This window comes from Myiozetetes cayanensis, unplaced genomic scaffold, assembly GCF_022539395.1.
Source record: "Myiozetetes cayanensis isolate MyiCay16 unplaced genomic scaffold, myiCay2020 scf21, whole genome shotgun sequence".
NCBI lineage: Eukaryota > Metazoa > Chordata > Aves > Passeriformes > Tyrannidae > Myiozetetes > Myiozetetes cayanensis.
This window is the reverse complement of record NW_026087423.1, coordinates 12,101,005-12,119,250: the sequence shown is the minus strand read 5'-3', so window position 1 is coordinate 12,119,250 and position 18,246 is coordinate 12,101,005. Positions and strand designations below refer to the sequence as shown.

Sequence of the window (18,246 nt, the reverse complement as noted above, 5' to 3'; positions counted from 1 at the left end):
TCTCCAAGGAAATAATAAGATTTATGAAAGGAAGGAAAATAAATGAGTCATGTTTAACAAATCTTCCTTTTATTAATGCCCCTCTCTAACTTTTCTAATGGGCACTCAGTTTCTCTCTCTGGGTATACTTGGCATACTTTTTTATTATTGTTGTTGTTTGAGGGGTTTCCACTTGGTAGTCATTACCATCACTTAGTTTAAACTAACACACTGAAGGGGAGGGAAAAAAAAAAAGGAAGAAAATGAAAAGAACCTGTGATGTCTTGGATAACAGGAAGGAAGAAAGCCAATGACAGCAGAGCAGCTTCCAACCTTGTTGTAGTCCTATTGATCAGACCTGTCCTCTGAAATCAGAGACCTCCAGTCTCTGGGTAGGAGAGCCAGATAGAGATCCTCCCACTGACCCAAAGTCATCTTCTGCTGAGAGCACGGAGCTAAAGCAGCCAAATGCTAATTGGATGTGTCTGCTTTTCCTAAAACCCATTGCTGTGGTGCCACGGAAATGGCTGTGAATGTCTGAAAGCCTCGTAGGTGGAGGCAAAGCCCATTTCAAGGACATCAGGGCAGATCCAAACAGATGAAAAGTTGTCCTTCTGCCCTATAGCTTTTCTCTGTTCAGGTGTTCAGGAGTATCTAGGTTTCCCAGGCAGTTTTGGAGACAAGCTGCACCACAAATGGCACTTGCTGATTACTCAGCAAGTCCTGTAAGGCATAAAAAGAGTGTAGAAATTACCTGCTAGCAAGGCCATCTCCTGAGCCAAGATCTACTGCTAGACTTAGGGAACAGGAGGCAGCAATCAGGGAGCAGAGTGATGCAACTTGATCTAAGGCCCTCTCATTTAGCTTGGGTTACTTGGAGTTTAAACACGTGGTGGTGCTGCTGGGGATGAAGGTGTCAGTCTGCGTTCTGTAGGATCTTCTCAAAAACCAAAGGATGAGCCTGGGACCATGGCTTGGTTTGTATCCCTGCTGAGGGCAGCCCTGAGTGAAACAATGCAGTAGAAAAGGGCTGGTTTTAGGACTCTCTAACAAATGGCAAAAGGCTTAATATTTTGTGGGGGGTTTTTTGTTTTTTTTTTCAAGTATATCCTTGATTACTGGCTTTGAAGGAGAGTCTGAGGGCAGCAGCAAGGTAGAGAGCTGAGGAGACAATAGAGTGATTCTGCTTTGTCATCATGTGCACTGTGGACACTCAGTTCTCTTGGGGGTTGAAGAGTTGTTGAAGTAAATGAGCAAAACATCTTTTAGAAGAGGTGAGAATATAGATTTCTGAATGTCTTAAGCCGTGCACCACCTCCTATGGAGCCATTCTCTAGAAGCACTTTCACTTGCCACCACAGTCTGATTTATACTTTTAATACATGAGCTGTAATTTGCATGTCATCCTGGGAGAATGGGCAATGATTAAGAAAACTAAACCCAGGAAAAGGTTTTTTAAAAGAGCTTCTCGGAGCACTGCTACCTAAAAACGGTTCTGCCAGGCAGAGATATTTGATGACAAAATACTCCAGGGGAGTGTTACCTATTTCACAGCATCGTTTGGATTCACATTTAAATAACCCAAACTGGGTGGATGAAGATGCAGCAGTTGTGTTTAGTCGGGGATCTAAGCCAGGTACAAAACTGACAGTGCTTCCTAAGCAAACTGCAGCTCCTGCCAACCCTGCTCTGCTGTCAGCAGCGCCCTGTGTGGAGTGACAGACACTGCTGGTTGGATGGGGTAACTTGCTCAAGGAGGTTTTTATGACTGCAGCAATGATTCAAATTCTCCTCAGCTCACCCATGCACTTAGTCCTGTTGAAATCAGTTGCCTAAATTGATCTTGGCTATTGATCCAGAGCCATCAGCACAGTCAGTGGTTACCAGTGTAGTAACTCCAGTTGTAAATTTGGCCAAATGAAGGTATTTTTGCTCCAGAACGAGCATATATTGGCTAGTTATGATGATGTATATGTAGTATAAAGGATGAAGTCTTGCTGTGTCCCTGTACCACTTCAGTCTGGCTGGGAGCAGGGTCCTTCCTCCTTGAAGGTTTTGGAATGATTCCCCTTCCTGGTATAGAAATGGTTAACTCTGTGTTTCTGCCTCTGACTCCTGGTCTGGAGTTGCTTCTGTGTCTGCACTGTTTGGCTCCAGTTGGCATTTTTCAAAGAGAAGCTCTCAGACCAGGGGGTCACATCACCACTTGATCGTGGCTGCCTTGCCAGAGGTACTGCAGGAGCATTTGCAAAGCAAAAGGGGCTTTGTTTGCACAGGAGCTCGTTTTCCTTGGAAGGCATCCACCAAGGCAGCTGGAAAGCCCTCTCCTGCAATACTGGAGAAGTTTGCTTCTTATTTTGTCTCTGGCATTTTTGGTGGGGTGATGGGGTTAATTGGTTGTTTTTCATTTGGATTTTTTACGCTGGTTTTGTATTTTATTTGGCAATGGGGCCTTACTGCCCTTTTAGAAATTGAGTTTATTTTTTTCTACAGCTCCCATATGCCTCTAGGATGTGAAGCTTTTGTAAATAAAAATGTATTTTTTGTTATATTAACTCATTTTCAAGCAAGCCTCGTGTCGTAGAAAAGATTGGTGGTATTCTTTCCTGTGCATGCCGAGCTGAAGGCAGTGATAAGACTAAAAATATCCCCAATTGAAATAGCATTGTGTAACCCAAAGGTTAGTTTTCCTCGGGATTAAAATTTGCAGTTGCTTTACGGATTCCTGGTAAGGCAGATTTCTGGTCGTCCAGCCATGTGTAAAATGAGGCTACTGATAGCTGCAAAATCCTGTGCCTGCAGAGCTCACTGCCACTGGTGACTGGCACCAGCAGGAAGGTGCTGGTGGAGGATGCTGACACCCACTGCTCTGGTGTCAGCTCCTGGCCAGCACGGCGTGTCCCACGTAGGGGGTGTGACAGGCACTGTCCTGCAGCTGCAGAGCAGGGACCAGAGGCTGTTCACACCTCTAACAGGAAAAACAGATTGTCCTGCATGGAGCTGTTAATCCTGAAACACGGTGGCAGATCGCAGGTGGCTCCACACCAGGCAGATGGGAGGGGAGCGTGAGATAAGAGTGAGCTGATCATGGTCAAGGTGTTCAGCAGCCTCATGAGGAGCTGCCCAGCTGCTGAAGTAGGGGATGCTTTCGACTTACACAGCAGTGAGTGGGTTTGGCTTGGGAAAATGGGTGGTTGGGTGGTTTAGGTGTCAGGCTGTGCTAGCCTTGGGATTGCAAACCACACTTTGTTGGTAGCTCTGTTACGTAGTTTCTGTGGAGAATCCCCAGAATCCAGGTCTGTGGATTTAGGCTACTGACTTTCCAAAACTACCACGGGCATGTGGGCAACCAAATGCTCCACTGGAGCCTGCTTTGTGTGTTTCTTCCTGGTGGCCAGTCTTTTCTCCCATTTTCTAGCATCTGCTGGAAATGTCAACTTTCTCAGCAGCTGAAGAATGTCTTTTGTTTATTCACTGCTGGTATTGCAAGGAGCAGTGAAAAGCTTTGCAGGTATTTATTAGAAATTTCACATCTTTCTTCAGTTTAATATTTGCAGGCTGATTCGATGCCTCCTTCCTGGGATGCTCCTTTAGGCACAGACATGAACATGTCAGCACCTGCACTGAGCACTTTGCTCTCAGCTATTCCAGCTTTAAATACACAAACCCAATAATCTTTGATTTTAGACCTGTGCCAGCCTGATCCTCCTCCTGAAATAGATCCATCTGGCTCGATGCATTTTCATTCAACAGCAAATTAATTCCGGAAGGGAAGTGGCTTTTATAATGCTTGTATCCAGTGGGGTTATATGTAAAACCTTCTGTTTTCTGAAAGAGTCAGCTTGGTATGGTTCCCATATTCACAGCTATGTTCCCATTCCAGGCCCACATAACTCAAAGCCAGGCTGCAGAGAGCCCTCTTAGATGAGGTCATGGAATTAGGAATTTCTTCTGTGATTCATTCCGAACCTGATCTGCCTAATAACTGGATTCTTTGTCTCCCTCTTTCTGTCACACGTCAAAAAGTTCACAAAGTGAGAATTTTGAGAGGAGCGAACAAAAGACGTGCATGAGCGGAGGAGAAATGTTTCTGAGAGAACAAAGACGTGGCCTTGACTTTGAAGCTGGGCTGGAGCAGCCCAGCATGCCAAGGGACACGGGCTGAGGGATGCAGCCCTCGGATGGTTGCCCAAGGATTTTTGCATGTCTTATAGGACTACTTGTTTAGGCCCCTCTCTCTCAGCCTTTAATCAAACTGACGAGATGCTGGAGCACAAATACTGCTGTCTTAGAGACACAGCGGGGCCTGTGGAAGAATGAGAGGAAAAATGTGTCAAATTTCTCCTGTTACAGTTCCTAGGGGTCACTGAACTGGAACCAGGGGCCGTGCATGAGTGCCAGCAGGGCTGCTCTGGCCCTGAGGAGAGCTGGAATTCCCCCTGGCAGCACGATGTTCTGCAGGTTATTCTGGTCAGGCCCATCCCAGGGTTTGACAATCCATCTGAACATAAGGTGGTGAGACCTTTTCTGGAGCAGAGTTTCAAGAGGTGAAAGGTGTCTCCTGCATCCCCTAGGTATGGTACTGTGGTGCCAAAGTCAGAATCTGGGCCAAAGGACAGGACAGCTCATGCAGGATCAGCACCAGCAAGGCATGGTTAGGCAATGCTCTGAGTGAGGGTAGGCTGGAACACAATGTGCTATCATAAAACAAAATGATATTTCTGGATGGAAATTTAGTTTACAAACAGAAATCAGTGTATAACCTTTAGGTTTTGTCCCTGAACTGGAAGAAGATGCCTCTAATCTGTTTGATGGGTGCTGTTGCATGCCTGTGGCTTCTCTGTGCTAGATACAAGTGTCTCAGCATATGGTTGTGAAACTAAAGGTTGATTATTTTCAGAAGGATTTTGACAGATACTGAACTGACAAATTCTCTGTTAAAAAAAAAAAAAAAAGAAATAAGAAAGGTTTTGTTTGCTCCTCTGCTCATGAGGCTGTGTGGGTTTGGGATCATACCTTGCTTTATATTCCTTCCAAAGCACACCTGCTACAAACAATCTGAAGGATTGATTTTGTGATAAATGCCAGGGGAAACAGGCAAAGTTGTGTGGTGTGTGTGTCCTGCTGTCATGGTGTCTCAGCTCTGAGTCTGTGTCTCCCTTGGGCATTTCCATGGGAATTTTCTTTAACATGGTATCTTTACAGGGACAGTACTTCTGAATGGGACCACACACATTCCTCATTATTTCATAACTAATCTCATCACCTAAGTGTGCTGTTTTACCACTTCACCTGGTTCTCATTGCCCCTGACACCTGACCAGAAGCAGTGTGGTAAGCTCACAGAAACTGGAACTGGGGACAGAAGGAGCAGCTTCAGTGACAGGTCCAAGAAAATATTCCAAGGTGCTGAAACACAAGACCTGGGCTTCATTTCCAGGTGGGTCTGTTCTGTGCCCTTCAGCTGTTCTGAGAGCTCATCTCTCTGCTCCTTTGATCCCCTCCCCTGATCTGTGCCCTCACTTTAACTGAGGAGGTCGGAGCCTCTGCAGCATCTCAATTTGTGATACTGTTAATCAGGGATCTATATAACTGCCAGACATCCAACAGACCTAGACATCCAGTAATTAACACATTTAATCCTAAAAATAAGAGTTTAGTTCCTTGAGCAGCTAAACCAAGAAAGCTGGCTTCCTTGTGGGTTGGTATCCCCAGGGTGAATTCTTGGGTGGTCTCTGGTAGCTCCAACAGGTCTCTTGTGTTTGCTCTTTCACCAAACCTCTTCTCTCAGTAGGAACATTTTAATGGCACTTTCTTCCCAGGTGTCGACTTTTGTGACAGTTGCAGAAATGTAATTTTTGGAGACCTCTGACTGTCTGCCAAGCTTTGGCTGAAATTAGAAGCAGTCCTCAAAATCTAACGAGCAGAGGTGAGGGGAGAGCATGGAGAGGGAAGCAGGCTGATAGACAAATGCAGACAGCATGGTCCCATAAACTGCTTTTTTTGTAGCAAGCCAGGCTGTAAATTGTATTGGTGACAAATGGGATTTTTACTCATTTAAACAACAAACATGAAAATCCAGTTCTTCGCTTCCGGAGGAACCAGCCTCAGATCTGCACGTTGGATTCCTCTGCTTGCTCTGTTAATTGGCCATATGTTAACAGGAGCATTTTTTTCTCTGCTTTCCTGCTTATTTCAGTTAATAACTATAGCAGCGTGACACTTCCCTGACACTACACCAGTGCTGTGGGAGAGCTTCCTTTCCTTTCAGGTGTCTAAGATGGCAGGCTGGGGGTGTTTGTCGAGCTTGTCTCGTTGCCTTTCAGGAGGGACTGAATCGTTAAATCCTGTGAGGAGCAGAGAAATGCTCTTTGCCAGGCTCTGGGGAGCACACCCTGCTGCTGAATGATACCTGCCATGGCCCAGGGGGCTCAGCACTGCCTTCCTCCAGGACCATTTGGTGCTGGAAAGCTCCTTCTGCTCAGGAGAAATGGGGGTGTGACCTGAAGTTTAAAGCGTGACCGGGTAAAGTGTCTGCTCTGTGTCCTTGAGGAGTGATGAGTCCAAGCTGTAAACTCCCAACTCGAGTTTCTGAAATTCAAATTCTGATTCATAGCAGTCTCTTCACTGAAGGATGATCTTCTCCTGTATAAAGGCACCTTCTATCACTGTCCTTATTCCTCTCTTTACTGTGTAATTTAACACCTCATAATGTAGTCGTAAGTACAAACCGGAGACACATCAGGGGACAGGAACATTCATTCTTTCATGGAATTTCAGCATAGAGGAAAGGAAAGCTTGAAGAAAAATTGGGTCTCTGAAAACCTGAATTTTTTTTTTACATTGCCCTGGTGGAAACCAGATAAGCAGCACTACTGCAGTCAGAGGCATTAGGAAAGTAAATTGAAGAAGGCTGATCCACAATTTCATTGTCTTTATATGTGGTCCAAATTCTACATATGTGTGGTAATTGAAACATGCTCTGTTGTTGCCAGATGCATCCTGCCTTTGTCAAAGCAAGCCCACTTGTCCTGCAGTGACTTTGTCAGGGCCTAAACTAGCCCCAGGTCACAGTCAATTCGTACAAATACCCACACGCAACGAAGCCAATCTTGTTAATAATGAATCAGTTATTATAGCAGGGCTGGCTTTTAGAGTGCCTGTAACAGTGGATCGGAGCTTTCCCCGCTGCTGGAAGTCTGAGTCAATTTATCTTTATATCAACAATAAACCAGAAAGGGCAGAAATCAAAGTAAGCAATGTTTTTATTACCGCTTTTAAATAAAACATTGTGCCAATATTTTTTCGCTAACGTTACATCTTCATTTTCTCAAATTTATTGGCAATTGCTATTTATCCTCATTTCTCCTTTCTTTTGCAAAGCTATCTCATCCTTTGATTTACTTCCCCCAGAGAATATGGTACCTAATTCTTTTTATTTGTCCCTGATAAATCCCTGATTAATTGTATGTTATAAGCTATCCATGCAACATCGTGTCTTTCATTTCTAAATAGGCTTTCTTTTGTGAATATAAAGAGCTAAGGCTTTCCTTTCTAGAGCCAAAACCAAATCCAGCCTCAGCATTTCCTTGAACAATAGCAAGGCACTTCAAAACCAAGTAAGATTCTCAGTATTGTGGACTGCTTCTGTTCCTCCTTCTCTGTGAGCAGGAGAGTCTCAGACCTTTAGTTGGGCACATCCTCTAACAGATAGATCTGCTATAAAGGTGGCTGTCAGTTTATCTCATCAGTTAGGAGGACTCTGCATAGCAATTTTCTTCACCCATCGTAGCTTCAAATCTGCCCTGATTTGTTGATTTGTAAGCATTTTGGTTTTAGTTGCTGGATTCTGGGCTGTATTTTTGCTGATTAAAATGTGGCCTGTGTTTGGTTTTGAACTGGCTTGTCCTGCTGGCAGGAAATTAAGTCATGCACACGTTAAGAGGTTGATGGAAGGAGGCACTGCAGCCTGGCCCTGACAAGCAAGGCATAGCTGTGGTGTGTGTTGACATGAGATATGAAAAATAAAGCGGAAAGAGGAGGGAAAGCAGAAATGCAGGTTCTATCTCAACCAAATTCCCAAGCCAAACTCCCTGAGACGTGTCAAAGATGTGCCTGAAAAAGAAGAATACAAACACAGGTCAAGAAAAATACACACGTCTACAGATGTAAAACAGACAGTCTGTCAGGAAAATGAGTATGGTTTGAAACCAACCATCGATGGTGCTGTGCAGTGATGTAAAAGAAAAGCATGTCACCTTCACAGAGCCTTTAAGGCAAAATCACACTGAGAGGGAAAGGGAGGAACCAAGGCTCCCTCTGGCTCCTGGGAAAACCAATATCCAAGTGAACTGTTTTTTGAGAGGCTGGAGGGAAGCATTTGAAATCTCACATCCTCAGGGGCAGCTGATCTCTTCTGCCATGTATTCCCAAGGAGAAATGCCTGATGATGAGGTTGAGAGGCAGCAGAGAGAAAACTCTCTCTGCTCTGACAAAAGCAGGGACTTTCTGAGATCATTTTACTCTCATGGCCAGTAAGGACAGCGGACAGCGACTCTTGGAGCGTGGAAGGGAGAACAGTGATTGTGCCAGCAGGTCTGTAGTTGTTAACACTGCCTCTTTATTGTGGTTGCACTGCCAGAGGGGAACTCAGTGACTAATCCCACAGCAGTGGAAAATCGAGACCTGCTTTGCAGCGCGCTGTGATGTTGAGTTCCAGCAGCTCCCGGTCTGGGTTCGCTGCCCATCACCCTGGGCTGCGTAAAACGAGCTGAACGACCCCTCAGCCACACAAATGGCAGAGTGCTCTGTGTGGCTTTGTTACTGGGAAAGCTCCCTGTGTGATTATGTTAGTTTAATTTAATAGCAGGCTGTTTAGGTAAATGAGCAGGGAGGCATCTGAACGTCTGCAGATAACGCGGAGCAGGACTGCAGGATGATGCTGCAGGAGGTGGGCTCCACTGGCCTTGTCCAAGCTCTCCTGAGCAGGGAGGGAAGAGACTTGCTTAGCCTTGGACACAGTCCCTCTCGAGATAGTGTCCCAGGGGTGCCTGATTGAAACCTGAGCTGAAATGCAGTAATTTGGCAGGCTGGGCAATGTCAGATCTGATAGAGCCTTTGATTACTTTAGACTTTATTATCAGCACAGTGGAGTCTAGAATTGTATGAGCCTCCATATGACCTGAAGTTAGATGCTTTCCTTTTTTGATTCCTGGTGTTTAAAAACAATCATTTGTCTTTGTGGAACCTAACACTGTGGGATTGACTGCTGTGGTTGAGCTGTTCTGAGAAGAGAGCAGACAGGGATTTCTAATCCAGAATTGCATCCAAAATCAAGGGGATATTTTTAATGGTTAGAGGTGTGCAGTCAGCTCTCTGGGTGCAAGAAAATGTCATTGCATCCAACAGCATCTCCAGCGTTCCAGCTGTGGGCTCCATCCAGTCAGACCTTGGGTCAGAACCCCCTTCCTGCAGTGGCCATTGCATTCCTTCCCTGCCTCTGATTCACACAAGCAAACTCTTTGCTTTTCAAAAAGTATTTTCCTCATTTATGAAATGAAAGCCCTTTAACTTGGCCCAGAACAGCTTGTTCCTGAATCTAATTAAACAGCCCCAGCGTTTTAGCTCTTGCACCTTGGATCTTTTCAAGGAGAAGTCCCTTTCTCTTCCTCTAGAATGGCTCTGTTATTGTTTTAACGATCACTTTCCCCAGGAGTTTTCACCTCTGTTTCCCTGAAAAAGTAAAAGAAAATCTAATATATTGATACAGATGATCCATTTCATGTGAGTCAGTGACACTCTGACCGTGACAGTACCAGAGAATTCATTGCTGCAGGAGGCCACTGAATCCAATATCAGTGGCTGGGCTTTTAAAGGACACTGGGTAGTTTTAAGCCCTGTTTCTACCTGTCTGAGTTAAGATAATGAGGGTAATCTAATATTATGCTTCAGGGCTTTAGTTACCTGCCTGTAGGGTTCAGAAGGGAACTCTGCTTCCAGGGGCAGTGCAGAGTTTAATTGGCCAAGTGCTTTATGGTTTGTGTTCCGTTCCCTCTGAAGCCTCAGGTATTGGCTACTGCCAGGGCCCAAGTGCCAAACTGATGACACTCAGATTTTTGTCTGCTTTTAATATCAGTGGGCTGTCGGGCAGATACACCAACATTTCAGCTCCTCCTCCTCAACTCCAGATTTATGCCATCACCAGAGGAGTTTTCTGGCTTTCCTCCAAAGCCCTGAAGGGAGAAATCCATTTTATGTGTCTCACCAGCACAAACCACCAGTCATCTGGGATTTAAAAACTTCTAGAAGAATCATGGCATCTGTTATTTATTTAAAAATAACAAACTGGTCTTTCTCTGTGAATGATCTTTTTGATCATTAAAATGCAAGTTAAAAGAAAAATCAGAGTCACACACGTATCACTTGAAGTTTTGCATATGGAATAAGGGCTTTTCATTTTGTTAGTCAAAATTTGAGTTTAAAAATGTATCAGATAGCTCTCCCTTGCCCAAGGATCTCTGCACGTTAGGAAATTGATTTTTGTTTATATCTGGCAAAATTCTGGCACCTCTCCTTTCATCTATAAACTTGGAAGCAGTGTCCTACATCACAAATGAGCTTTTATCTTCATCTCCAATGGACTGTGTAGCTGCTGTTTCTTGGTCCTTCCAGTCGTCAATCTGTTTATCTCCTCCTGAATTATCTGTTGTAATTAGAATACATTTTCTCATCTCAAGGGGAAACCAGCTCCAAATGAGTGTTCTATAAAAGCAATTACTTTTGATATTAGATATCTGTACATAAAAACACACTATTTCTTCCAATTAAAAAGCACTAATGAATTTTGTGCCTAGAGAGGGAGTAGCCTGCACAGTGCTGTGTTTCTGTGAAGCCCAGGAACAAAAGATGAGGCCTGGAAGAGGGCAGGGAGTGTGTGCTGCACCACTGAATAGCAGATGCAGGAGAGAAGATGGTTCTGCAAGGGCAGAATGTTCCTTTTTTTCCCCCCCAGCAGGTCTGTTGTCAACACTGATGGACTGGATCCCTCTCCTCCACCTTGCCTGCAACCTCTGCCTCTCCCACTGATCCACACTGTCTTCATGTCTTCTTCTCTGATTATCTTTCCTGTCTTCATTGGCAGTCAGTTTTTTGGGGTAGGAACTGTCCTTCTGGGCTCCTGTAGTATTTGCTGCAATGGTATCCTGAAATCTGGACTACAAAGGGGAAAAAAAAAAAGCTGTTCTGGCCAAATCCTGTCCTGGTAGGGCTTATTACATAGGATTTAAGGATTAAAGTGTCAGTATGGTGGGAGCAGAGTGTGTAGGATGGAATAAGGGTGAGCTTCCAGCCCAGATGCTGATAACAGCCCTGGACATGTTGATGGTGTTGAGCACTTGACAGATGTTCACAGGCTGTGCCTCAGGGTGCTCTCTGCAACCAGGAAAAGTCCCTATTTTGAAGAAGAAGAAGAAACATATGGCAAAGCACAGAAGAGGTTGGATATCAGTCCTCTTTCCAGGTAATTTGTCCTGATCTACACAATTTCCAGGGCTTGTGGTCCTGCAGTCTCTCTGCCTGACCAGCTTGTGGGGGTGGAAAAGGAGCAGCCCTCCTACAGGCAGAGCTGCCAGATCACTTCATCCCTTCACCATCATTCATCAGTCTCCTCACAGGATTGCTGCTCATCTGGGCATGGAGACTGAGAGGCTTTTTACTTGGGGTCTGGAGATGAGGTCAAGGCAGCACAAACCCACTCCACCTTCCAGTTTATAGAGCCAAAAAGTTGCACATCAAGTGCTTCAGCTTTACAAGTTGTTGCAGTGTTTTCCTTTCCAGACCATCAGCCACAGGGGGCTGTTTGTCTTCTCCCTGGTTCATCTGCAGAGATGCTTGGGGTACCAGGGGACATAAACCTTTCAAGCAAGGATACAGCAAACTGGACTGCAATTATGAAAAATAAGGCTGCATTTTGGGTTTCAGGTAAATGGAAGTGCTGGAGTCATTTAAGATTGGATGAGGTCTTGTTTGGTGCTCTCCTCCTCGCAGGAAGTTGGAGCTTGTATCCCTATGGGATGTGATTTACTGAATGTTTCTGTGTGTCAAACCACTCTTCAGTTATGGTCATTAACCCTAGTTTGTGCAGTATTTATGGGAATCAAGGAAAAACTATTGTGAACGTGGTTGTATGATTATTTTCAATCACTTTTTTTGGTTTGAGTTGTCGAAAGGTTAATTTTGTCTGAGAACCTCGATTCAACCTGATTTACAGCTCCCTGTAATTGTGTTGCAAATAAGAAAAAAAAAGAAGGATAGTAAAATAATCACAGGTGTAATCTGATCTAGCTTTTGCCATAGTTTCTCACATAAACCTCTTTAGTATTTTTCCCATTGTGACAGGGTTTATGATGAAAAAGAGAAGATCTCTTTTCTTCCTAGAAAATGATGCATCCTGTGGAGTAATTAATCTGGTTAAGGAACTAAGGCCAGTTCATTCTGCTCTTGATTCTCCCAACAATTTCTGTCTTACACAGAAATCACTGCAGTGAGAGCAATAAATTTGAGATGAATGACAGACTAATTATTTGTGACCTCGTTGTCATCTGCAGCACTGAACTGGCTGTGACCAATCCCAGTGCTTGGGCTGGGGATATTTTTAGTCTAAAAAAAATTTAAAGAAAAGACAGCTTTAAAAACAGTATCTCACTGGGCATCCAGCCTGTTTTTGTGAAGGTGCTGCTGAACTGGCACTCCTTTCCTGTTTTTTTCACTGCTGACCAGTGCAGGAACAGTGGATTTTGAGGTTAGCAAGTCACCATCTGCACTTAGCTAGTGATGGGACAAGCAAATCAGCTTTTGAGATGGAAAATTCCATGCAAAAATGTGAGATGTTGTTATATTGTGTCTAGCTAACCAACTGTGCATTGAAGAACATTGCCTGTAATTGCTGCATCTAACACACAAGTGCATATATAAAATATACTACATTCATTGTTCCCAAAAAACTTCTAGAGACACTTTAGTGCTCTTCTTGAGGAGTGAAGCAGTGTGGCATCATTAATTGCTGCTGTATGTTGGTCAGTATTACTGCATTGCTAGAACTGTCAGTCAGACTAAGCTACAGTTTGGGTAACAGATGCAGAAAAAACCTCACAGCAATATGCTCTGAGAGTGGGGGACATGTGCAATGACTCCTTCCCAGAACAAGAGCAGATTAGCAGCTTGAAGAGCTAGACTATCAGATTTAAGGAAAAGGTAGATGAAATAATAGTCATTATGCATGGTTTGGCAGGCTGTCTAACTGATTCCCTCCTAAGAAAAGTAGCAAAGTGCCTGATGCTTCCTGTGGGATGGGAGTTTCATTCTCCCATTACTTGTGCCTTAAAGACACAAGTGTTTTGTTCCATAAACTACAAGAGCACAGGGCGTAAAGAATGAAGTTTTCAACTCCTGGAATTAAATTGTTGTTTAAAGTCAAGTGAGCACGCCACGTCTTGGAGACCCTTTCATCACAGCAGGTCAGTTAACTTTAATGAAGTCATCTTCAGTTTGCTTTGATGTAACATCAGAACCCAGCCTAGATGATTCCAAATCATCAGCAAATGAATTTCCACACTGAGGTCTTTCAAGGACATAGGCTTTGTGAAGTGTCTGGTTTTCTGGTGGATTTTTTTTTTTATTTTTTAGAAGTGCCTAAATTGAGATTTTTTTGGAGGGAACTGCTGACTTTTCTCCTAAACTGAGCCCCCTTTAAGACTCCATATGCTGGGCATGTAAAGCAGAGTCTTGCAGCATCACTGCTTGCTGTTAGTGCCTGTTCAGCCTGAGACTGTATCATGCAGGAACATTAGGCTGCTCTGCTTTTCCTTTAGGGTGGGGAGAGATTTAGAGTCTCAGACATGTAATTTCTGTAATTACTTGAGCAAGGAATAATTGTCAGGCCAGGGATGGCAGCATTAGGCCCTTCTGTTCTAATTTTTCCAGAGCAAGTAAAGTTAAATACTACAGCTGGTCAAAGTGCCAAGTAGCCTCTCATCCTAAATGGGAACAGAAAGGACAAATGTTACAATTTCCTTCAAAATGAAGCTCCCTGAAATATTTTCAGGAATACTGAACGTGGATTGAAGTGCTTCACTTACTAAGGTAGAAGATTTTCTGTGATTTGAAATCAAGACAACCCTTGAGTTTTAGTCATGTTTCAAGAGAGAACTATGATTTGTCTTGTTCTCCACTTTTCTTACAGAAAATTCAAGCAGTCCTTCTTAAATGCCCCAAGTATCATTATATTAGGCATCATAATACTTGTAGTAATTAAGATAGAACCTGTCAGGACTGCACTAGAGAATGACCCACCAGTGCCATAGGTCCTGTTCTCACTCAGCACACTCAGTGGTGTCTTAGTAAGGAACAGCTCAACACAGTGCTGTGGTTTAGATTTGTCTCCAGTTATTGCATTAGGTCCAGATTCTCCAGGATTTTTAGTGGCTTGTGCTGGTAACTCGTGATTTTTTTCATTATTTGTTTTTTTTTTTTTTAATAACAGAAAGTTGATAAGCAGGACTAGGTGCTCTGCCAACCTGCTTCTTTAATTCTCCTTGCACAGTTTGAGACCAGTCCATAGCTGTGTGCCCAAACTGGGAACCAAACCTGAGCCATTCAGGTGCTCAGTGGGCTTAGAGTCACAGAGCAGCTGCCTCAGGTCCAACATGTACTGCAGAACTGACATTAATGTGGAGTTAATGGCACATCTACATGTGGTAGAAATGAACGTTATTTCCCTTCAAATGAGGGGAGCTATAATGGGCTATACTGGGAAATCCTCCAGTTCTTACGGGAAAATTTTTTCTTAATGGTCTTAACAATAATTAGGCATTTTGGAAAAAGAAGAAATCGTGAGAGCTGCTAATTAATTCTTTATAGTTTGCTCGTTATGCGCTGATTCTATGAGATGTGTTGATTTGGACTCCGGTTGGAAAAGCTGAGGATAATTTCCACAGAGCCATGAGGGTTTCAGGGCTGAGCTTCGTGGGAGCTCAGGTTTCATTTATCTGAAAACATTTTGTGGTCACAGAAGAGGTTCTATCCATTACCTTTTTATGAAGAATTTAATTTTTTTTTTTTTTTTTTTTTTTAAATCTGTTTCATTTAGGTCTGGCAAAGCCCATGGGATTAGTTGAAGGTCCAGGGGCCTGGGCCAGGGGGGAATGGCTGCTACCCTCAGAGATGATAGCCACGAGTCAGAGACTAAATATGAAGAATACGGTTACAACGCCCAGCTCAGTGACAGGATATCACTGGACAGGTCCATCCCTGACTACAGACCAAAAAAGTAAGTTGAATTCCACATTAGTTATTATTATTATTATTATTATTATTATTATTGAGACTAAGAGGTTGATTGTTGTGATGGCTTTGTTCTCTTCACATCCCTTCCTGGTTGGAGCATGACACCAGTTAGTCATACAGATACCCCTGTAGTTGAGTGAAAAATCAAGGAGACCAACTCAGGCACGTTAAATGCATGGCTGATACTGTCAGTAGTGCATTAATATGCACATTCAAGGCCTCAGATAAAATACTGCATGAGGATATTGGTGCTTCTTGGGCTTGGTTCTCTTAGAAAAAGCCTTCAGAGGTGGCAGGCTCAGTCTGTCCTCCTTGTAGTCACGTGCAGTGGGAGGGGGAAGTGCAACAAACACATTACAGTCATTGGTTCCTTAAAAAAACCCCACCAACCACATCTAATCAAGTGTCTTTAATTACATTTGATGTTCTTAGAATTGTTCAACCGGGGTTTGCAATGTGCTGAAACACGGACTAAGTGTAACCCATCGGGGGCCTGTAATTGCAGGGAGATTTTCTTTTTGCCTTTGGAATGTGTGTCTGTTTTTATTCTGCTGTTTATAGTCTTCACACGCCTGTGCTATGCTTGACATTGCAATTACATGTTTATTATTTGTGCTGATTTATTATATTTTGTATTAAATATCTTTCAAATCTTTCATATTTATGGAGTTATGTATCTTCCAGATGAGACATCCACACTGTCATCCCATGAATGACAATCAGTAATGTCTTAATGCAGAGGAGATCAGCAACAATGCCTAGTTGCTCTCAGGAGACAGAATTGAAAAGAATACTTAATTAATTTCTAATAATAATCTTCTGTTTTAAAGGACCCACTGGGGCTCCTAGGCAGAACTGAAAGTTAAATAAAAAAAATATCTTATTAAGTGGTGAGAAAAGTTTAGCCAAGCAAAACAGCTGTGCTCTGTGAGTAGATTGCAATTGAATTAGGATTTTAGGCAGCTCAAGCTGCCAAAAAAACAAAACTTCAGCTTAACTACAAATTTCATTAGCTGTGTTGCATATTAATCTGATCTCAGAAGTATTGACTCAGCGTTTGTTTTCTCAAACACTCGCTGTAGAAAAGATCCCAGAAGTGGCAAAGAGAGAACAACCTCCGGACTTGCTGTCACGTCTTTGATGCGAGTACCCTGACTTGTTCAGTGGTCTCATCTCTCCTTCTCCCTTGATGTATCCTATCAACCCATCGTGGAATTATGCTGGGGAGAAAGAATTAGCCTGTAGTTATGCAGATAGTCGGAACTGTGCCTGAGATCTGGTCCAAAGACCCTTGAGATCGATGTGAAGTTCCTCAAATGAAAGGCGGCGAGGTTTGACCCGGGCCGTTATCAGCGGCTGCGGTCAGGTGGATGAGGATAAATGAGATGTGTTCTGCTAGGAGGCACAAAAGCAGAGGCTGCAGAGCTTAAACCTGGCTCAGCAGCTGTCAGAGGCATGAGAGCATTTGCAATGCAGTGATGTTTCACTTCAGATTAGACTCTTCCACCGCTTTACTGGGAAGCTTTGATGAGTCGCTCAGATAAGCTTTTTGACGTGCTCCTTTTTGGGTATCTCGTAAGGCTGTGCTACGTGATTAACTGGCTGAGTTACTGGGAGAACTGCCTTCCTTCTCGTGTTTTGACACTTTTGAGGTGGTTCTAGTCAGACCTAGATGCTGGAATTGATGCACTTGTCTCTGGGTGCTGACGAGTCACAGGAAAGCCCTTCAGATTGAATTTGCTGTGAAAGATGAGTGAAGGTCTGGAGAAGGCAGAAGCTCTTGTTATATGAAGAGTTTTATCCACTTGTGTGGATTGAGAGCAGCCCTGAGGAGAAGGACTTGGGGGTGTTGGTTGACAGGAAGCTCAAAGTGACCCAGTAATGTGCACTCACAGTCCAGAAAGCCAAACATGTCCTGGGGCTCATCCCCAGCCACAAAGTCTGTGACCAGTCTATGAATAAAAGCACTTCCCTGAATTTGCATTCCCAAAGGATTAAACCATTCTTTCTCTCCATTTAATTTAGTCAGATCTCCATATTTGCACACAGAAATAGGTATTCAAGATATGAACTGGAAGAATTTATACTCGAGTCTGCATTGCATAGGCACAATTTGTTAAAGTAAACATGATTTCACTGTGAAAATTTGAGACGTGGAATATTCCAGCCCTGATCAGAAATACTATCTTTTAGTTCATTTTATATTTGACCTCCCCCTTATTGTTGTCCACTATCTTATTCTGATAGAATAAGCCTTCTGTTCCATCTCCTTGCATAGGCTCATAAACATGCAGCAGTTTAATTGCTTTGCAGGAGAGATTTTCTTCCCCACACAGCAAATTAAAAAAAATATGTTCCACTGAAGAGGTGTGCAGCCAGCCAGCGTGACCATGAAGGCTCTTAAATTGGAGTCACCTCCATGTCCTTCCACTGCAGCAAAGTCTCAGGCCTGGGTGGGCAGTCCTGCTCTCAGGATGCTTTTCTCACATCATGCTCTGCTTTCCTACCTGCTGCTGCCAGTGCAGATACTCCTTTTAGCTCAGAAACCTTTTCCTTAGGGTAGGAACTGCTGTAAGTACAGGAGGCAAGAGGATTTTGTGCATGTTGTGTTTGCGTGCCAAGTAAGAAGCAATGCAGTAAATAGCTCAGTTGTGATTACAAATCACACAATAATTACAAAATTACTGTTTGATCCTAGTGTGGTGTAATAAATGTCTCAGCCTCTTCTCCTCAGTATCAGAGATTTTTAAATATCTATCAGGCATGTGTAAATAATATCAGTATCTGAAGTTTTTCAAGGGCTGTACCACTGTAGAAAGTATGTTGCAGAGAGCTCAGGATGTTTAATGTCCTGATCTCTCTTCCCAAGAGTAAAGAATTAGCAGGACTTTCTAGCCCTCACTGACATAACTTATGTTAGTGCAGT

The 18,246-nt window shown here is 43.5% G+C and overlaps 1 protein-coding gene across 1 annotated transcript in view; it reads left to right on the top strand.

Annotated features, from left to right (window-relative positions):
* The window catches only part of GALNT9 (polypeptide N-acetylgalactosaminyltransferase 9), a 122,923-nt gene that overhangs the window by 6,052 nt on the left and 98,625 nt on the right, over positions 1 to 18,246 (top strand). Inside the window, 2 exon segments of the mRNA XM_050318518.1 lie at positions 15,124 to 15,162; positions 15,165 to 15,303. Coding sequence (XP_050174475.1) covers positions 15,124 to 15,162; positions 15,165 to 15,303 — 178 coding nt within the window.